This window comes from Amblyomma maculatum, chromosome 1 (assembly GCF_055883805.1).
Source record: "Amblyomma maculatum isolate TAMU_Amacu chromosome 1, ASM5588380v1, whole genome shotgun sequence".
NCBI lineage: Eukaryota > Metazoa > Arthropoda > Arachnida > Ixodida > Ixodidae > Amblyomma > Amblyomma maculatum.
This window is the reverse complement of record NC_139344.1, coordinates 102,465,626-102,487,419: the sequence shown is the minus strand read 5'-3', so window position 1 is coordinate 102,487,419 and position 21,794 is coordinate 102,465,626. Positions and strand designations below refer to the sequence as shown.

Genomic DNA, 21,794 nt, shown 5'->3' with positions numbered 1-21,794 from the left:
TTCCACATCAGATTAGATCCGCAGTTCGACTGTCCGTTACTTGACGCTATTCCTTCAGGGAAAGTAGACTCACCCTTACGGATGGATTAAAATAGGTCATGGGATCGGCGAAGAAAGCGAGATTTTTTTTAATAATCGTCATACTGCTACAGAGATCAGAGTACTTACCATTCCTGGGGTCGCTTGTTGATGTCTACAGAATGCTTGCGCTGTATCTGAAATATGAGAAAGGAAAAAAGCCATTTTTTCATTACTTTTCGATCCATATGCACTCACCGTGATTGAGAATCAGTGCTTGGTGTCCGGAAGCAGCTGCTGCTAAATGAAGAGTCGGAGCCTGGAAGTGACCTGAGGGCAGTCGTCAAAAGCAGTATAGAATACCATTGTGCGCTGAAAATCGCCTCTGCAGTGCAGTTGTTTAAATTATTTGCTTCGTGAGACATCACCTCTGAATCTGCGTCAGTCAAAATTCTCCAAAATATTCGACCAACACCATACCCACTGTATCAAACGAGACCGACACGTTCAGTGACTGAGGGACTGAGGAACGACTGACGTTTATCGGCACTGTACCGGAAGCGCCCTAGCACGTTGCCAGACTGGCTGGCGTGCGTCGTACAATTCTAGCGGATAACGATACATCCTTTTTTCTTGAAACTGAGAAACTCATTGCAGAGTCCTTCAAAGAACTGACTACACAGTAAGTCCTTCAGAGAGGCAAGAGTGGTATGCTGAACAATTCATCTTAATTTTGGTAGCCCAGTCGATAGGGAGGCCTTACGATTCTCGATGACCGTTGGCTAAGGGTCTGCAGCGTTGGATGCAGGGCACTCAGTTTTTCTGCACTTGCAATATCTGCAGCTGTTTCTGCTGCTCCTCCTGTAGATGGAACAGCTGGATGCTCCGCAGCTTGTTGCCTGGGCGACACTGTTGACTCAGCTGCTCCGAATACTCCAGCTGGTCTAGGAGGAGTGCGAGCAGGGCATTCGATGGCATCCTTTACTCCAACTGCTGGTGATGATGTTTTAGGGGGCCCTAGCTCTCTAGGCGGTGCACACCACAGCTTCCTTAATGCGACTGTTGGTCTTGCACTCAATAACGGAAAGTCAACAGTCGTGAAGGTCTGTTGACGTCCTGTCGCTCCATGTAACATTGGATGACTCTGCACGCCTCTGGTGCTACGTTCTGTGAGATGAAGCGGCTTTGTGGTTGCTTTGGAAACCTCTGTCATTTTCCGTAAGTCTTGATGGTTCCTTCTAAATTCGCTCCCATCCTCTGTTCGTACTCTGTACGATCTGGGGGCCACGAGATCCAAAACTTTAGATTCATTGTCCCACTTGTTGCTGACCTAATCGGAACACTGTCTCCCGGCTGTAGCGGCGCGAGCTGTTGTCCTGCGTGCATATTTTGCTTGTGTTTTCGAGGTTTTGGGAGCTGCTCGGCTAAATCCGTGCGAAGGTCCGGAAGTGGCGTTCTGCTGTTACCACCCGTGAGATATTCAAATAGTGAGACACCGTCCTCCAGCGGAGATGCACGGTAGTTGAGGAGGCCAAGCCAGAACTCCTCCTTTGATTGATGATCCTGCCTTCTTGAGCAGTCTCTGGATGATCTTTGCGTCTTTCTCCGCGAGTCTGTTCGATTTTGGATAATAGGAGCTAGAAACTATGTGCTCGAAGTCAAACATCACTGTAAAGTCATTAAATTCCTTGGCTGTGAATTGGGGACTTCCATCAGTACAGAGCTCGTCGGGGAGGCCGTAACGTGCAAATATGCGAGACAGTTTGGTTATCACTTCACTAGTAGTAGTGCCGTGCAACTCCTCAACATCTGAATAGTTAGAGTAGGCATCGTATACGACTAGGTAATGCTTCCCCGCATGTTCGCACGAGTCAGCTTCCACCCTGTACTAAGGGCGACTGTGTGTGTCCCTGCAATTTCCTGTATGTCAGCTGCCATTCTGGGCCAGTACATGGGACTGCGTGCTCGTGATTTGCACTTCGCTACGCCCAGATGCCCACGATGCAGCCGACAAAGCATTTCCTTTCGAAGCTCGGAGGGAATGACAACTTTGGTACCTTTCAACAGTACTCCTTCCACCACTCATAGTTCATTAGCGCATTTTTTTCACTGTCCCTCTATAGGCCCCGACGCCTGCAGTTTTGTAATAACTTGCTTCAGTTCAGGGTCCCTACCTGTGCAATCTTTCAGTTTGTCCATTGTTACCCTGCTCACTCGATCCTCCAAAATACTTATGGCGTGTACTTCCAAATCCTCTGAGAAGTTATCGGGCAAGCTTTGCCCTTGCATCCTCGAAATTGTGTCAGCAATAACCAGTTTCTTCCCTGGAACGAACTGCAACAGGTAGTCATATCTGAGCAGCCGCAGGAACAGCCTTTGAAGCCGAGGAGGTATGTCCCCGAGCCCTTTCTTTGAGATAGATATCAATGGGCTGTGATCAGTCTCTATCACAATTCTTCGACCCATACCGAACTCATTAAACTCGCATTCAAACACTATTCCAAGGGCTTCCTTTTCAATCTGTGCATACCTGCGCTCAGTTTCATTCAGCACCCTTGAAGCATAACCTACAGGCCGCCACTCGGTTCCGTGCTGCTGAAAAAGTGCTGCACCCAATGCAAAGGCGGATGCTTCTGGATAGCTTTGTAGGTAGGGATGGATCAAAAATAGCAAGTACAGGGGATAATGTCAGCATTTCTTTTAGACGGGCCCACTCGATGTCGTGTGCTTTTGTCCATTTGAAAATAGAATCCTGGCGCAACAGACCATGAACTGATATTGTCTGACTTGCTCAGTTTGCCAAGTACTTGCTGAAATAGTTGACTGCACCAATAGCCTTGGACTTCTTTTTTTTGTAGCTAGTCTCTGGCAATGGGCTATGCATTCTACCAATTCATGGTTTGGTTTTATGCCTTGCTCACTTATTCTGTCTCCAAGAAGTCTGTTTCGCGCCAAACTTGCATTTGTCCCAATTAAATGTGAGGCCTGCTTTACTGGCTCTTTCTAAAGTCATTCCTAGTGCTCTTCCCATGAGGCGCCACAGACCAAAATGTCGTCGATGTAGATGCGTAGGCCAGGTAGCCCATCGAAAATTTCAGTCATTGTTCTTGGAAATATTTCTGGAGCCGATGCAATGCCAAAGGGTAACCTTAAGAATCGGTAACGACCAAATGGGCTGCTAAGTGTGCAAATCCATGAGGACGTTTCGTCAAGGGGGATTTGGTGGAATCCGCTGTTGGCATCAAGCGTGCTGAAATAGTTGGCTCCCGCAAGTAATCTCCTCCCTAAGCGGGAGTTGAAAGTGTTACCTCTTCAAAGACTCATTCACTTTTCTAGGATCCGTGCAAACACGAAGTTGGCCGTTCTTCTTTCGTGCAATAACAAGTGGGCTTACCCAGTCAGATGGCTCTCGCACCTTGGAAATGATGCCTTTAGTCTCGAGACGATCCAGCTCCTCTTTTAGCCGTGATCGAATCGCATGGAGTACCTGACGCGCCGGCTCATCGACTGGACGGGCGCCATCTTGAAGCGTCATGCTGTACTCTCATTTCAGTTGTCCGATGCCCGTAAACAACTTGGGATACTGCCGGCGAACGCACCCGGACAAGTCCACGTCTTTGTTGATAGCTCTGATCCTATCGACAAGATCAAACTGCTCGCAAGCTTGGAGTCCTAAGATCGCCTGTCGACCCTTCTTCCCAACAAAGAATTCCACGAGCTGAGTGTCGGCGCCAATCCGAACAGGGAGGCATACCTTTCCCATATGCGCTATTTCATTCCCGCCATAGCCGCGTAGTACTGCCCTGGCTGGCTGTGGCTGCCGCTTCGTTCCCAAAGCTTCAAACAAACCGCGCGGCAGCAGGTTGGCCTGCGCGCCGGTATCGACTTTCAGCCGCACTTCCCGTCCTGAAATATGAGTCGCTACCTCCCAGTCACGCCGATCACCTCCGCTCGCTTTCTTGCATGCCGTAGATATGTTCAGCATTGTAAAGTCGTCGTTCTGTTGCTCGGCTATTTCTTTAACTTCGGCTGTTCTTGCTTTGCAGCAAACTGCGAAATGATTCTGTCTTCCGCGCCTACCGCACTTTTTTTCGTACGCCGGACACTGGCGGGGCCCATGCGAGCAGTTGCAGTAGTCGCATTTTTTGGCTTCGTGTCTCCCCTTGCCGTACCCTAGTGCGCTATTCCTCTGCTGCTGATGCTTGCTTCTCTCTTGCGATATGGCATCGACGCTGTTGTCTTCGCTCCACGCTTTGCTTTGTGCTGCTGCGATTTCCTCAGCCTTGGCCCATTTGACAGCAGTGGTGAGGGTCAAGTCCTTTTTGGCTAGAAGCTTTTCCTTTAACGCCTTACTAGATGTTCCGTACACTATTTGGTCACGTAGCATAGATTCTCGGAGGGCGTCAAAATTGCAGCTCTTAGACTTCAGTCGCAGGTCCCGATAGAAGTGCTCGAAAGGCTCACCTTCGACTTGTGTGCGGGTCCGGAACACGCAGCGCTCGAATGTTTTGTTGCTCTGGGGTAGGCAGTAGGCCTCAAATGCTTGCATCAGCTTGTCTTAGTCATTCTTTTCTTCCACGGTAAGGTCGAAGGTGTTGTAAACGTCGATGGCTTCTTGACCAGCGAGGTGAAGCAAGATGGCGGCTTTCTGGGCTGCTACACTGCTTTCCAGGTTTCGGAGACTCCGTGGCGACGAAGTACAATTCTACTCACTGCTTAAATCTAATCCAGTTGTCCGCCACATTATCCCCGAAACGCAGCGGCTCTGGAGGCGAAAGCTCCGTCATTTCTCGGCGCGGGAACTTGCCGCTTCTGACACCATGTATTAAACGAGACCGACACGTTCAGTGACTGAGGGTGCGTTCCAATACCCCCTAGTAGACGTCTGCTTAGATGGCTAGCCGGGCAGCCGCCATCTTGGGACGCGTTCTAATTCTCACGAAGTAGTCTCGCGAAGACTGCTTCGCCGAAGTAGCATCGATGCAAGCTACTTTGCTGTCTAAACAACATGGCGGACAGTGCGCGGTTCTTGCTGAGCAAGTCGTGCTTGCGATGGTTGCAGTAGCTGCATGGTGGTCGTGCTCTTTGTTAACGCCGGAGTATGCATATGAACCATCTATCAAATGTGAGTTTTTACGTCAATGTGTGCGCTAGCAGAGGCTAATTTAGCTGCCTTTATAGTCGTGAGAATCATAGCACTGAGATTCTTGAATCGCACTCTAAGGAAAGCGTGCGGCTGAGATTTTTGCGTAAGAGTTGGATGTTGTTGGCCTTCTTTTTTAACTTGACGACGAGTGTCTTGAGTCTTCATATTATCGACGAACTGCTCGCTTTCTGGGCACATCGCCGGGAGTCAGGACGGCTGCTGTACGGCACGCATGTGCTTCTCTCTTGCTGTAGTAGCCGTGGCAAACTCTTCCGTGCATTTTCAGTTAATCTCGGAAGAACGAACTCGCCTGACGATGCCGGTTTGTTGTGCATTAATCTTATTGTGCCTGCATAATATTAAAACGAGTTGTTGTCTTTGGTTTCATCGCCTAGTGACTGCAGACGACAGGTGTCACGGCACAAAGTTTTTCTTTTGTTGTAGCCACACCTTTCGTCCGTAATCCTCTCAAGTTTAGTCTTTTGCATGTTTTGATGCTTACAGCTGTGTGCATGAGACATCCGAGAAGCATGTACATACACTGCGACATCCATAATAAAAAGTAAAAACGGACTAACATTCTTCCGTCAAGTCGTGAGCGGGCCCATTGCGTGAGGCCTATTACGGTCTGATACAAGTAATGGTTGACCTGTGTTGTGCCGATTAAACATGCAATATTATTGCGGCAAAAAATATGCGAAATGTTAAAAACGTAATTTTCACCTGTATTGTCGTAAAATTTTAGATAAAGCAACGTAATAATAGTCATTCAAACGTTTTAATTCAACCTTTTTGCCGCAAGGTGACGCTAAGCATAGACAGGTAGACGGGTTTCATTATGCGAATCTGTAGACGTCTACGTTGACGTCTACGAAGCAGTCTTGCTAGACGTCTAAGAATTGGAACGAACCCTGAGGAACGACTGACGTTTATTGGCGCCGCACCGGAAGTGCCCGAGCACGTTGCCAGACTGGTTGGCGTGTGTCGTACAGTTTTTGCGGATACCGATACACTCCCAGTTATTGCCCGGAAAGGTTCGCTTGGGTGGATGCCAGCATGAGTAGTCGCACCCTTATTTTTCATAAAAGCGCTGGACGTGTTTCCTTGAAAGGCGTGAGCTGGGTGTGATTTATTGCGAACATGTTTCTTATCCTATTACGTAGCCTAGCAAAATACTCATCTTGCGTAGGTTGCTTATCAGCTTGGTTCAAAAACAGTACACTTTTGCTATCAGGCTGCAAAGACGTAAGCCTTCTCACCTGCGCTCTCTCGGTGAAAAATCTGCAAAGAAAAGAGAGAGGAAAATTAAAGTCGTGCACTTAGACAGGTTGCAGTGTAGCATCTTTACCGCGCTGTCGAGATTGTTGCACGGGAAGATACGCAAAAAAAAAAAAAAGACCCCGTCAGCTTCCTACTTAGAAGCGCATTTAATTCCCAAATGACCCATCTGCAGAAGGCATTCGCTGCTGGATCACCACTTCGAAATGAATTAGGCAAACAACCAGTATGGGCACAAACATAAATTCTACTCTCAAGACGGAATGTCTTCTACTTTGCTTAAGGGTGTGTACGACACATGTTTCCGAGAAAAACTGTCCATAGAGAGTGAGTCCACAACAACAATTTGCTAAGGAACAACATAAAAAGCGACGATTAAGGCCTCCACAGTAGAGGTCAGCAAATTTTGAGACAGCACTTCGGGAGCTCCGAGCGTATCACCCCGGTCGCCTAAACAGTTCGATATATAAAGCATGCCAGCAGACGAGCATCTATTAAAACCAGAACTGTGCGTACGGGGTTACCACGCCAGTATTTCACAGAGACAGCGGGATACCTGGCCTGGCACCTTGCGCCGCTTGTCACAAGTGCCTTTGCGCTTGGGGATCAAAACTTTTGCTAACGGTGCTTCGAGAAAAGACACTGCTGATCTTGACAGGTCTAAGTTTGCTACTGGTACACTATTAATGTAAGAATAACTCAATTATAATTCGGTGCAAGATAGTTCTTCATCAACGAGGTAAACCACGCAAGAGCCACCGCAATCCTTTGGTCAGCAAGGCTCGCATCAAGGTCCCACGACAACCAGTGATCGACCTTTGGCTTCTTCGCATGACAAACCGAGAACCATTTTCGATCGGACTCTATAACTTTAGCCCTGCCAGCAGGTGGCCAAAGCTGCGCAGCCAGACGGGCTCTACGCGCGAAATGTCATTGTGAGGCTTCGTTAGGAGAAGCGCCCCTTGCAGGGTAACAGCGCTTAGTTCAATATATTGAATTCTTCATTGAACGGTAATTCGATAAAGGCGAACACCACTCCTGTGCTTTTGAGTCGGATTTTTGAAGGGGATATTCTGAGAGTTCGATATGCAATCATTCGACATATCCTGGATTGGCTGTTCTTGAAATGATGTGGGGTAGCTTCACGCGCCTGGCGGTCTATTCATGGTACGCTTTGTGGCATCCTAATGCTGGATGGCCTTTACTTCTACTACAGCTATTTAAATCCCACTACCTCAATACTCAATCGGCTGGTCGCTTCTGAACAAGGATCTTTACTTAGAATAAGCTTCAGAAATGATAATCTTTGCACCCATTCATGCAATACGGCAAATGGTAAGGGGACCTTGCAGTTTAAAGCTTGGAACAAAAAAATAAAGGGCCATGAGTCAGTCATTTCCACCTTTACATTGCAATCCTGCGGTTTCCTGCGCTTGAAACACCCGAAATGAACCATCTGGCTGGGGCACTGCAGGTTTTATTCTAATCGCCCTCTATATTGGCGTGAATAAAAAATACATCAGTTCCTGCACATCCCCCGGTCCATCGACCGGACAACGGGTTTCCATATTAACGAGGTGTTAATATACAGAAAGGAATTGGACCCCAGAAAATTCGCCCATAATAATGAGATTCGCATTAACAATGCATGACTGTGCTAATGAGCAGGAATCAAGCAAGAACGGCTTCTACGAATCGTTCACCTTTTTACGTTCTGCTCATGATTAGCTCGATAGATGTTTCTACGTAAAATGTATTTCAAAGTGTGCGGCAGTTAAGTACATAAATTAACGTATCTGGCGCAGTGGTAAGACGCCCGACCACTGTGCCAGAGTACCCAGGTTCGATCCCGACCCCCGGCGGCTGCGTTTAGATGGGGGCGAAACGAAGAAGCGTCTATGTGCTGCACGATGTCAGCGCACGTTAAAGATCCCACTCTGTAGCCCTCCAATACGGCTTCTCTTGCTCTTTTCATTTTTCCACCTTCCTCCCTTCTCTTACGGCGCGGTTCAGGTGTCCACAGAAACAAGTGTGACAGATACTGCACCTTTCCCTTCCTGTGAACCAATTATTATTATTATCCTCGAAATAGCGACCTTGTTGGCATTTTTTAGTGCGTATAACACTACTAGCCGCAATCACGGATTTCGCTGATGTCTGTCCGAAGCTGCTCACTCTCTCTTTTCTTGAACTTGAAGTGGGGAGAGAGAAGGTGGCGTCGCGCGGCTTAGTATTGAGGAGGCGGAGCGGCCGCACAGCTGCAGCAGAAGTCGCTCTCTGTCTCTCTCTCTCTCTCTCCATTCATCTGTCTATGAGCTTGAATAGGAGGAAGGGAAAGTAGCGATGCCTGTATCGCGCAACTTAACACTGAGGGGGCGGAGCTGCCGCATAGATGCACCCACTGAGAAAGTAAGACAGTGAGAGAGGGGCGTGTCTGTTGCGTGCATGGCGGCCGTCACTGAGCAGCGTTGCACAAGTGTGTATTACTCCGGAGTGAGCAGTCTTGTGTCGCTCGCGCCTCCTCAACTTCGGCATCTCTCCACTCGCGTCAGTCACTCCTCAGCCTTAACGGACAACAGACGTTCACGCGCGGTGCTCCCTGGATCTCAGATCCGAGCTGTTCGCCGCGTCGTGAAGCAGCTTGCGCTCACCTCCGCGCCTTTCAGGCGCGTTTCCCCTCTCCTCTCTCTCCCTCTATGATCCCACCCCAGAGCTTTCGGCCGCAGAGCAGTGCATTGTAAAGGGATACATTGTGCCTGTTTTCGCTCATTTTTGAATATGACGTAAGGAAAGCTGAGGACGCGGCTGCGCCACGCGTTTGCTTCGCGTCGCAATGGCTAAAGCCGGGCTGTCTGGCACTGCGGCACAGGTTCGCCGTGCTCGACGTACTGAAGTACAATGGTTACGAAGGTAGCGGGATCAGGAGTCTACTGATTCTGATATTGCAGCTAAACGGTGCAAGAATCTAGAAGTACAAAGAATGAGCAAGCGTGCTCAGGAAACTGCTTAAGACACTGAGTATGGTCGTAAAACGGATGCCGAAGCGGAGGAACAAACGTGCGGCAGAAATTCCAGGAGAACGTGCTGCGCGGCTGCAAGCGATGGAAAGGTGCAGCAGGGATAAGCAGTGCTACGCAGCTACTTCGCATTTGGTGAACTATGCAAATCGGCCGTAATTTTTTATTTTCCATTGAGTTACGTAAACATAAGAGCGGTCTGACGTTGATCATGCTTTCTCCAACCACCCCCTAGCTTCTTCAGTCACTGTAGGATGCACGTTGGCTGCGAGGAGGCTAGTGAAAGGCGAGGTTCCTTACCGTAAGGTGGCGTGGCATGGACGACGACCATGCGTCCGGCATGCTGGTCGTCATGGGCGTAGGCGTGGGCACCTCTCTGCTGGGATAGGTCCTGCGGTGTTAGCGTCAAGCCAGTCAATCACGTGCATTCTGAAATCCCCCCGTGGCACAACTGTTTCCCGCACTCGGTGGGATTAATGCTAAGTTTCCTACACAGGCCTCACTGAATGAAAGTCTGCATGCTAGAAATCCTACGTGAATGACGCCAGCCATTACACGGTTGGTTGTCATCAATGAAACGGGTGGTCGTAGAATGTAAAGGATGTCAATCTGAGAAGCATGTTTTTATACGTTCGCTTCGAAATGCAACCAGTGTACGGGCTACATATATAAGGTGACATACAGCGATAAAACATGCGGATACACGGCGCTGCACTATTTCATGGCGTGCAGATAAACCCCAATCGAGGTAACGTGCTGTATGCTTTGAGTGGGGAGCGCGGTGCGTGTTGGAACGTAGTCCCCCGTTGGCATTTTAAAAGCGCAGTTCTCAAGCGCCCGTTCCTGGCTCGAGCGACGTCGTTTTCGCCGTAGGTGTAACCACTGTATAGGGTGGCCAGCTATCGCATTTGGCACTGATTCTGGGGCGCAACCTGCCATGCTCATCCGGAACGCATATGTCTGGAGAGTGGCAGCGTTGGGATCCCGAGGAATCCTGATGGACTGCAGGCATGGAAGTGGTACAAATTGCTACTCGATTATCCAACTGCCAGCTCGACAGCTGCCAGATGGGGCAGGTGAATGAATCCAGCCATGACACGGTTGGTTGTCACCAGTGAAAAGGGTGGTCGTGGAATGTAAAGGGTGTCAATCTGAGAGGCATGTTTTTATACGTTCGCCTCGAAATGCAGCCAGTGTACGGGCTCCATGTAGAAGGTGACATACAGCGATAAAACATGCGGATACAAGGCGCTGCACTATTTCATGGCGTGCAGATAAAAAAAACCAATCGAGGTAACGGCCGGGCTGTATGTTTTGAGCGGGGAGCACGCTACGTGTTGGAACGCAGTCCCCCAGCCGCCATTGCCAGTATATAGCCAAAGTTGGTATTTTAAAATCGCAATTCTCAAGCGCCCGTTCCTGGCTCGAGCGACGTCGTTGTCGTCATAGGTGTAACCAGTGCGCAGCTACAGGGTGGGGAAAGGAAGCGCGGAGAGAATGAAAGGGAGATCGAGATAAAACGGCTTGAACTGCATGCAGTTAGCACAGGCAGAAGGCACTGGGAAAGACACGCCAAACTCCGTGGTGAGTCAAGCAGCGTCAAGTGTTAAAATAAAAGACCTCTTGCTACAGTACAAACTTGAAGAAGACATAGCGCGTTTTCTCGTAAACATCAATCGGGCGTGTTAAAATATCGAGTTATCGTCCTAGTTTTGGCCCCAGAAACTGTTGACCGTCCACCCGTGTGAGGCAGGCCAAGTGCTCGCTCGTCTGATAAAAGAGGAAGCTGCCGACTATACTAAAGTAAAGGCGGCGCTTCTCAAAAAGTACCGCCTATCTGCAGACGCGTTTTGCCGCCGTTACAGGGAACCCGGGAGAGAACGTAATCAGTCGTTTCCGGATTTCGCTGTCTTAAGGCAGACCTGACCGAATGGCTATAAGTGGAACAGGCTTTCGGAACTCATGAAAAAATAATAGGAGTGATCTGCCTGGAACAGTTCTATAGCTGTCTAGGAGAAGAAACGCGTGTGTAGATGCAGAAAAGGCCGGGAAATAAAAGCATAAAACGTGCAGCAGAGCTGACCGAAGAATTTTATGCTAGGCGGGAAACAGAGGGATCGCGTTCTCAGGTAAACCTTAAAGGAAACGGAAAGTTTTCGCGCCCAGACTGGAAGTCTAGCAAGCGTTACCTTGCAGCGACATGAAAGCCACAGGACAGGGTCGAGTAACTCCCATTAAGTGACAGCCGACAAAGGGAAGGCTGAAGCTTTTGAAGAAAAAAAAAATCGGCGTGTTTTCGATGCAACGAGCCCGGTTACTTTGCAAACACATGCAGGAAGCCGGAAGTTTTTTTTCTCTTTGCCGGATGCAGATTATGAAAACATGTGCCTGCTAGAGCCATACCTAAAAGAGGCGCAGGTTAATCGGAAGCATTGTCGGGTTCTAGAAGAGTCTGCGGCCACCATAGACGTAAGCCGCCCCACATACGTGAAGGCAGCTGACTTAACGGGGAAATGTGCGTGGATTAAACAGGTTGCCGCAGAGAATAGCGTATGTCTGCCTGTCGCACGTATCAGAATAGAAAGCCTTATTGCCGTTCTGGAATTAAAGGCAGCGGTATCACGGAACCTGCAAGAGCAGTTTCCGTACCTCTTTTCGAATAGGTCAGAGCAGATGCTACAGGAAGATCTTAGTTTCGGTGACCAAACCGTCCAAGCGCTCACTTGATTGAAAGCCCACGAAATTGCAGCTGAACTAAGCCGAAGGAAGGATGAGCTTTCTCCCACGATGGGCCAAACAGTGGCATACCAAGGTAGCGATCAGTCAGATTTTGGCTGATTCACTCAGCTCAGCTCTTCCCGTTTGAGTTCCTCTTCCTGACTCGACATGTAAAAAGTGTATATAAAACTTCTGACGAACATTGTAATCGTCGGCCATTTTTTATGAGAGATTGAGTTATGGCGATTGATATTTTGAAGGCGCATTAGCAGAGCAAAGGTGGAACCTTAAGCAACCTTTAACTCTTTGGCGTAGTTTGTAGCGCCTAACCGTTTCCACTGGCTCTTGGAAGTTCTATAGAGCGCGCGACAAACTATACGCCAGGGAGCTTCGGAAATGCTGCCTACACGCAGTCTGCCTTGGAATCTATTACAAAATTACGCGACGGAGAACATGATGTATCTGGACAGAGTATCCAACCAGACTCAATACATACGAAACCTGGGGTATCACTTCCGACAGGATCCGCGCAAGAATGTGGTCCAGGGACGGTTCTCATTCACAGTGGCGGAACTGCTAGATACCGATTTAAATATTCGAACCCAAATTACGACAGGTGTCGTTTCGACCGGATCTCGTCCAAGTAGAATGCTGCTTTGCCTCAGGGAGTTGCGGTAAGACCTGACGGCCGCCTGCGGAACTCGGGATACATTCGCAACGTATTTGCGACCGATCCTTCTACGTAATACGTTATGTGCACTGGGTTACAGCCGATATCGCACTGGTGAATGCGCTCAACCTTCGAGGCTATACACCAGGTGTCAGCGAGTTTTGATTGAGGGCTAGCAAATGTAGACTTTGTAAGCTCCACTCGTTGCCGATTTGGCGGGAGCTGCCAACTGGGGTTTCTCAATTCTGGTGGGAGGCGGAGGGAATCGAACTCTTCAGCACCCTTGCATTCCAGGTGAGCCATGCTACCGCTAGACGACGCATGCCAGTTTGTACGGCTTCGTTAAACGACGCTTTATACCTGTGTCGGGAGGTCCTCCATGTAATATGGTAGATACGAATAAATGGTTTGGTTTGGCTTTCGGGTTTAGCCAAACAAAACCATTTATTGGTATCTGCCATATTATGTGAAGAACCTGCTGCCATAGGTATAAAGCTCCGTTTAAGGAATAAATACTAAAGAGTATGTGTGAGATAACAGAGGTACAAGTTGAGGGATATTGACGATTCAAAGGGCGTGCACGCGAACAAGCATCCGCAAGGTGAGCCGCGGAAGGTCGCCGCTACAACGCTGTGGCGTTGTCTTCCTCACTTTTGATCAGAGCTTTACTAGTTATCTAGAGGTACCGGCAAAAGGCATGCCAAGGGGCAAAACAAATGAAAGTCAAAGTGAAAACATTCAGTCGCTCTCGGCGCAGAATGCTAAGGGCATTTTTCTATCAACATGCTACTCGTAATATGCAGTAAGCGGAAAACGTGGAAACCCTAAAGTTCACCCGCTACAATACTTTTAAGGAATGCCAGGTAGAGCTTATGAGAGGGCAGAACGCGTGGATGCCACTGTGGACTCACCATGCTGCCCATCATTGTGGCGGCCTGTCTGCTCGGCGTCAAACTGCACGGAAAACAAGTTCGGGTATCACAAACCCGCTCTTGGTCATGAGCAAAATAAAGGGTTGTTCACATATCAGATCTCCGCACACAACGTCAATAGTTTCCGGGAGCCAGTGCTGCGTCAGAGGTCTGCTTTTATTCGCATATCGAGTATTGCTGAACGAAACTTGCACTCCGCACGAGTGAAATCTGCTGCCTGTCGCAGCCGGACTATTTGAAATCGCTGAACGGATAGGATTCGTTGCAGATATTACGCACAATGGTTGCAGAGCAAGTTTTGATGCCAGAAATATCCGCTGAAATCAACGAGCCATTTGCAGGCGCCACGTCATATAGCCATAACTGCAGTCTAGAAGACGTTTGCAGCGAGGCAGTAAAAGATACCTGCATGTTTTTCGAGAATGGTAAGGTTAAGTTAGGGTGGTCACGGAGCACGTATTCAGCAGGGGTTCATTTACCTGGAGATGATGGCCGCGGGCTTCTGCTTTCTTGGGGTGCGCAGCCCGAACTCTGCGAATGGCGACAAAACGAAAAAAAAAAAGAGACGAAGTGAGGAAAAAGGCAGGCGCACCGCATAGATCGGCGTCATCACGACCGCCGTAGGTTCGGTCCCGCCAACAAGGGGACTGTGGCGGCCAAATGACCGACGACTTCCGCTGCCGAATCGTGCGGCTACGGTGCACAGCGACGACGCATGCGTACGTAACGCCCGGGCGGGAGACCGCCTCAGTGGCCAGTCTGAAGATGACCTCTTTCTGATCGGGATCGCAGTTTACTGGAAGGTTTTACTTACGGTCCGTTTTACCAGTTCAACCTACGGGTGCTCTTTCACTGCAACTGCGCATGTGCGACTTGTTGCTTGCACGTGATCGCAGAAGCGATGAGATCACATAAAAAGGGGGGGGGGGGGGGGGGGGAGTTGTGCGGCAGGGTAGTGCTGCTGCAATACTGCCAGGCTGCTGTTTGCCATCGGGGTTGCAGCGGCCTGTCACAGCCCGTGAAAACAGGGGCGCGCCGCCTCTTCTATCCCTCCAGCAAAACGTGCATTGGCGGCCAGCCTCGAGATGGAATCTGATACGGTACTCGGCGTGCGTTGCGGCGTCTGTACTGCAGCCCGGTCATGGGGTCGCACGAAATTTTGTGTGGCGAATAGATGCTTTGTGGATTGCCAAGACCTCGTCTGCTTGGCGTACCCACCGGACAGCTAGCCTATTGCATCTGCCCCCCCCCCCCCCCTCAAGGCGGCGACCCGTAGTCGACTCCCGAAAGTAGATTTTCAAAGAGCCAGACCTTGGTCCTCAAAAGAATCATCGCTGCCTCGGAGCGTCCAAGCTCATCACGAAAGCGAGACAATGCACGCACGCGCCTAACTGCGCAAGTAAACTGGACAGGCGTGAAGAGAAGATTCCAATTACAGATGAGTGACCGCGCTCGTAGGAGGACGTCTTGTCGCAGCCTTAACATGGCGGGACCAGTAACGGCGTACACCACGCCGAAGCATGGCTTGCTATCTTTGGGAATTTCACCATAGATGACAACTCCAAGAAACGTCTCACCTTCCCAGATTGTTACGAGGTGCAGGCGCCTAAAGGCGTGACCCACGACGGGCTGACAGCGAGGTTGGGAGAGACTGTGCGACTGCCCGCAATTGGACCAGCGACCTTCAGGCGGCAACCCCACGTGGGTCACAGATTTGACCCAATGTTGCGGCTGCATGAGGGAGTTAGAGCCCAAATGATTGGCCGCAGTTTCATGCAGTATTGACTTCCCAACAAAACTGACGGACGGAAAGGACTGGGGACAGTGATTCGGCAGACCCCAAAAACGTTCTCGTATCAACCAAAAAGACAGCGGAAGGCTAGCCAAGTGGTTCGTTGAAGCCGTTGAAGGACGATGTAGCTATTCTCCGGCAACCGACGGACACCCCCTGCCTGCTGCGACGGAGAGCCTTGGACCTCCCTCAGGCCCCGACGTACAGAACTCGCGCTCACTTCCACGATGAGAGTGACTTCGCCTCTCCGGCCTGCAGCCGCCTTCCCGACTCTCAGCACCTGAGCGATCATCCGTGGCCACGAGACAACGCCGACACTCCTGTGATTGTGAGCGGACCGTCTACCCCCTTCAGGCAGCCACATTTGGGAATAAATGTTTTTAATTAAACGACCAGTTGTGGATGCTGATTCGTTCGTTCCTCGTATTCCGCTGTTCACCGGGGACGGTACGGGTCCGAATATCAAGGACTTCCTCCAAATTGTAGAGCAAGTCGGTGCAATGGGAGGATGGCTGGATAAACAACTAATTGGTATGGCACGGTGCAAAATGATTAGTTATGCTTAGACATTTGCATGGAGGGACGAAGACGTAGCTAACGCCGCCACTTATGAGGCATTCATAGAGCTGGTGCTAAAACGCTACGGCACGGAACCAGCAAGTGTGAAGTTAAAACGGTTCATGAACGCTAGACAGGAGACAGGCGAGGATGCGCGTGCTTTCGCGGCTCGTTTGCGGATGCTGGGAACGGTCAAGCTGGGAAGTAACATTGCAGAGGACGCAACAAAGAAAGGAGCGAAGAGTGAAATTCTCAAAGAACAGCTCCTGTCGCGTTACCTTAATGGCCTCCGCGATCCCGTCCGGCGTTTTGCCCTCTCACGCGACCCGAAAACTTTCCGCTGCCAAAGAGGACGAAATCGAAAAGGTCACGTGACCCGGGGCATGGTTATCAGACAGGTTGAAGCAGACGAAGCCAACGAGCTGAAATCGCGACTTGAGCGCCTCGAAAGGCTGCTAGAGGAGAATTTAAAGATTGTTTACGAACGTGCACAAGACTAGTCGAATAACACGCCTCGGTGCTCCAACTACGCTCGGCGCAGTTACTCGTGCGGGAGGTCAGGTCACTTCGCTCGTGCGTATAATTTTCAGCAGGTGCCCCACAGAGATTCGCGTAGAGATGGTGGCCCGCGCGACCGTACTCCAGTTGAAGAGGGGACGTACCCGAGGAACGCGGGAAACTAGAAGCAGTCTCCGTCGAAAACCGCAGTGATAGGGGGCCTTAAATGGTTGTGTTGAGTTTCTGCGGGGAGACGAGCCCTATTGTGTATAGGCAGATTGGCAGGTGTGAAGGTGCAGTGTATTTTAGACACAGGGTCCAGGGTGAGCCTCTTAGGTTGGACGCTTTGTCGCGATTTCAGAGCGAGTAGGAGCGGGTGTTCAAAAAGCGAGATAATAGTTTGACGCTGGTAGGCTTCACCAGGGACTCGTTACGCACTCGGGGTCAATTTCAGATCCCACTGGTGCTTGGCAGATGTGAAATTAATGCAGAATTATTTGTGTGCGAGGACGACCTAATACTGCCCGTTGACTGCCTGATCGGTCAGGATATTCTGGAGCAGGAGAGCATAGACCTATTGGTGAGGACTGCGTTCCTATAGTCAACTGGGCCCCCCAAAAAAAAAGAGTGCAGAACATAGCTCAAAGTATAACGGCAGTTACCCATTGCTCGCGTTAATCCAAGAAACGGTAGTCCCCTCAATGTCTGAATGTTTTGTGCGGTGCAAACGCCTACGAGATCCACCGGTTGGAGACATTAAAGTAGTAGAAGTGACCTGTCTCGAAATAAATGGTCTAGTTGGCGCACCGCCGTTGGTCATAATACAAAAGAACGCCAGTTTCCCGGTCAGAGTGGCGAACGTTACACTGCAGGACATTGCTCTCGGCAAGAACAGAGTTATCGGCAATCTGATTGACTCAGAAGTCTCAGAACCCGTTCGGGCAAATCGGCCGGCAAGGTTAGCACTGAAAGCTTACTTGCGATGTTCGACCTTTTTCATGTGACCAGAAGTCCAGAATTGAAACATTAATCGCAGGGAATTAGGGGGTATTCTGTGAGCACAAGTCCGATTTGGGACACTATCACACCATTAAACACAAGATATACACCGGCAACGCCCCCCCCCCCCCCCCCCCCCCCTGTCTACCCCTGTCTACCGTAGAGCTTACCGGATCCGTTTAGCTAAGAGAGACGAAATCGAAACCAAGGTCGGTGACCTGCTGAACGCTGGCATAATAAAACATTCAATCTCTCCCTGGGGAGCGCCGGCCTTGGGAAGTCCGACGGCAGTTAACGGTTCGTGGTAGACTACAGGGATCTGAACAAGGTAACGCGAGTAGACCCCTATCCCCTGCCGAATACCCACGAAACCCTGTCCCAGCTCGGAAAAACCAAGTACTTTACGGTTGTGGACATGGCTACTGGGTATAGGGAACCCAAGCTCAGGTTTCGCCGCGCGACGGCAGCGCCACATTCCTGGCGTGGTGGCGAAATGTGAAACGATGGGGCTTCGCCGGAGCAGACGCTCCGCTAGCTTCCTGTGCACGCGCGGCGATCGCGTTACGCCTGGCGGTTATTTGGCGATACAAAAACGCTTCCGCTGATGAGAAACTGATGTACTATTGTGTCATGGGAAGCCACAATAGTAGGCGAAGCACCAAAAGACGAGGCTCACGTGTGAAACTTTGCAGATTCCTTTGGAAGCGTGTCCGCAAGACCTGTTTTCCTACCGCATGACAGCGTTCTGAGAAGTCTTGCGTTCTTTGTGGAAACGAAAAGAGCCAATTTCCCCTTTCTTGGTAAACTCAGTAATGTTGACAGTTAACAAAGACGGCTTGAAAAGGCATAAAAAAAGTACAGTGGTTTAACACCACGCATAAAAATTGAAGAGGATGGAAGATTACCCTGCTCTTCGCTCCCCGCGTGTCTAGCTTTGCCGATTTTCTGTGCTCTCTCCCTGCTTTGTGAGTGCTCTGAAAGCAACCAAATCAACAGATGCGACGTCCGCGATCGAAATTGATGTGTGAATGTGCCCTAAGTGTCCACAGCTGCCTTTTCATTTATAGATTGACCAAGAAAATATCTAGGAACGAGGCCTTTTTTTTTTTTTTCGGGGGTGGGGACGGCGTTGGAAAACATGCCTTGCTGAGGCGCTTTTACAGATTTTCGCAAATTGGACAATAAGTGAACCAATTGTTATTATTATTATTATTTATTATTATTAACGAAGATATGTCTTAAGCGCAGTACAAAAGTGATTCTAGGTATGGCTCGACTGACACTACTCGCAGGGAGCACCCCATTCGCGTCACAGGGTTCGTGAGTGCAAACCAAATATTATCATAAATGAAGCACGACCATTTAATAAGAACCGAAATAAAACACTACGTAGTACAAGCTTGGATTTCACCTGCCTCCGAGCTAGTGAGCCGGTTACGTCGCGTGCAGCGCACGGAACACGCATGTGCTTATGAGATTGGTAGCGTTCTTGTCTTTGAAGAAACACCTCCTTCGGACTGTATACTTATTCTTCTAGTGCAAGATTTCTTTGGTAATGCCGCAATAATAAAAAACAAATCCATATATAGATCGCATGATACTGGCCAAAACGATGGTCAACGATAGGGCCACTTTATTTCACAGTACCGATGATACTTTAGCAATTTTTAAACATATTATATACGACGAGATGCACTTCCTACGTTTTTGCTAACGTGGGACGCATCCGCAATCAATATTTGCTCATCCTCGTCTGTTGTCTGCTCTACAGTACAGACGTGAATAAAAAGTTACCCGCCTATCATTAAGTATCCTTCATGAAAATACACGTCAGGTTGCCCAATCAAGACGGAATGCAGGTGGCATGTCGCGGTGCGCCTGCGGGGGCGCGTCAAGGCGCGTGCTCGTGCAAGAAGCAGCGCGAGACGTCTGCACGTGCGCGGAAGCGAGCGAGCGAAAGGAGAAAACTTGCACGGGGTGTGGTGCCGCCGCGTGTATCCCCAGTTTCTATCATGTCAGAGATGGCGCTCGCTGTCAGGAGCTGCAGCGCCGCTCGACGGTGCTTTGGAAGCCTATGGACAGATAGAGATGGACGCTAAGGACAAAGAAAAAACGGCGTTTAACACACTTTGGGGCCACTATGAGTGGAACAGGACGCCAATGGGGCTCGTGAACAGCGCGGCAGTGTGGCAGAGAACCGCCGACGTAATACTGGCTGCACTGCTCGGGAAACTTTGTCACGTGTACCTTGACATTATTATACACAGCGAGTCCTTCGAGGAGCACTTGCAGGATATCGAGCGAGTGTTTAGGGAGTAGGGAGAGCCGGCCTGAAACTAAAACCGGCGTAGTGTTAATTTCTGAAGCTGGAGGTGAAATATACCTGGGACACATTGTCTCCGCTAACGGCATGCGCTCTGACCTCGGAAAAGTAAAATGCGTACAGGAATTCCCAATCCCAACGAATAAAACCGAAATACGCCAATTCCTAGGTTTAATCACTTAATATCGGCGCCACATCTCGAATTTTGCGGAGATAGCCAAACCAATGACAAAGCTAACGAGCAAAGTGCCTTTTAATTGGACACCAGAGGCAGAGGCAGCTTTCAAAAGGCTGAAGATAAAGCTAACTGAAGCACCCCTGTTACGATCCCCAGACTTAGCTAAACCGCTCACCCTAGCAACCGGCGCCTCGAAGCACGCCGTAGGAGCCGTACTGTCCCGGATTCACGACGGTACAGAATACCCGGTCGCTTACTCGAGTAGGCAACTGAATGAAGCTGAGAAAAACTACGGCACGACTGAGCAAGAATGCATAGCAGTAGTGTGGACTGTGCGCCACTTCCGCAGTTACCTGTACGCGACGCCATTTCAAGATTGTGACGGACTGCAAACCTTTAAAATGGCTCATGAATTTGAGAGATCCCAGTTCGAGGCTAGCCCGTTGGAATCTACTCTTGCAGGAGTACGATTTTGAGGTCATCCATCGATTCGGGAAAATGAACCAAAATGTGGATGCCCTCAGCCGTGCTGTGGTAGCTGGCGTGTCCAATCTATTCCCCTCGCTCGAAGAAGCTATACTGCAGAATGAACAGAGTAATTGGACCACTTCCTAGCGAAGAAAATAGGAGAGTGCAACAGCTTCGCAGACAGGGTATTGCGGTCGCTACCACACCAACAAGAACGGCACCCTTAGGTTTCGGAACATTAAGGAAGCTCATCAGTGGGTCGTCGCGTGATCATACCGCTGTCAATGAGGAGAGAGATTTTGAAGTTGCACGACGACTTTGCAATCGGCAGGGCACTTCGATGTCCGGAAGACGCAGGAAAGAGTCGCAAGATATTATTTCTGGCATGGGATGGAAGAAAGACATAGCACGTTACTGCAAGCAATGCAAATCATACGCGCTTCGTATACGGGTTCCCATGGACAAACAAGCGGCGCCGCTTCAGATATTTCCTGATGTACACGATCCATTCGAGCGAACCGCGATGGATACTGTATGGCCGCTACCGTGCATCACCTCAGGCAAGCGGTACATTTTGGTGTTTGTTAATCATTTGAACCGGTATGCTAAATCGTTCGCCTTAGAGATCCAAACAGCCGAAACGGTGGCGAGAGCGTTCACTGAGGGAGTAGTATTGCGACATGGTACACCTAAGCAGCTGCTAACCGATCAGGGAACAAACTTCACGGGGCGACTTATGAAGGACGTGTACCATATCTCCTCGGTGTCAACAAGCTCCAGACTTCTGCGTATTACCCAGGGTGCAATGGTGCGGTAGAAGGGTTAACCAGACCCTTATGCATATTCTGTCTCATTATGTTCAAAATGACCAGCGCGACTGGGACCTCTGGCTTCCTTATGCGACTTTTGCCTACAAATTGGCCGTCCACGAGGGGACACGAATGAGCCCGTTTTCCCTTTTGCATGGCAGGGATCCAGCGATCCCAGGCATAGCATTTGAGGAACCAAAGGGCCATTATGGCACGCTAAAAAACTATGGCGAACAGCTTGCGCAGAGGCTCCCCCACGCAGCCGCATCAAAGGCGCTACGCAGCGCGGCAGAAGAACGTAAAAAACGGCAGGCGGTTGTCAGCCAGCACGCGGAATTCAAGGTAGGTGACCACGTTTACCTGCAAAAAAATGTCACACCGCTTGGCCTT

General features: G+C 49.8%; 2 protein-coding genes across 5 annotated transcripts in view; both read right to left on the bottom strand.

Annotated features, from left to right (window-relative positions):
• The window catches only part of LOC146203335 (uncharacterized), an 18,554-nt gene extending 4,100 nt beyond the window's left edge, over nucleotides 1-14,454 (bottom strand). The window contains exons 1-6 of one of the 4 annotated variants that reach the window (XM_084588679.1): nucleotides 14,259-14,454; nucleotides 13,759-13,801; nucleotides 9,760-9,850; nucleotides 6,424-6,445; nucleotides 277-348; nucleotides 169-215 (exon numbers count right to left, since the gene is read on the bottom strand). In XM_084588679.1, coding sequence (XP_084444805.1) covers nucleotides 194-215; nucleotides 277-348; nucleotides 6,424-6,445; nucleotides 9,760-9,850; nucleotides 13,759-13,801; nucleotides 14,259-14,389 — 381 coding nt within the window. In that variant the 5' untranslated portion in view covers nucleotides 14,390-14,454 and the 3' untranslated portion in view covers nucleotides 169-193. The remainder of the gene's footprint in view (nucleotides 1-168; nucleotides 216-276; nucleotides 349-6,423; nucleotides 6,446-9,759; nucleotides 9,851-13,758; nucleotides 13,802-14,258) is intronic. The other 3 variants (XM_084588681.1, XM_084588680.1, XM_084588682.1) reach the window with 3 other exon arrangements.
• Nucleotides 14,455-21,680: 7,226 nt separating this feature from the next.
• LOC146203334 (putative E3 SUMO-protein ligase RNF212) overlaps nucleotides 21,681-21,794 on the bottom strand; it is a 46,863-nt gene continuing 46,749 nt past the window's right edge. The window contains exon 8 of the mRNA XM_084603000.1: nucleotides 21,681-21,764. Coding sequence (XP_084459126.1) covers nucleotides 21,681-21,764 — 84 coding nt within the window. The remainder of the gene's footprint in view (nucleotides 21,765-21,794) is intronic.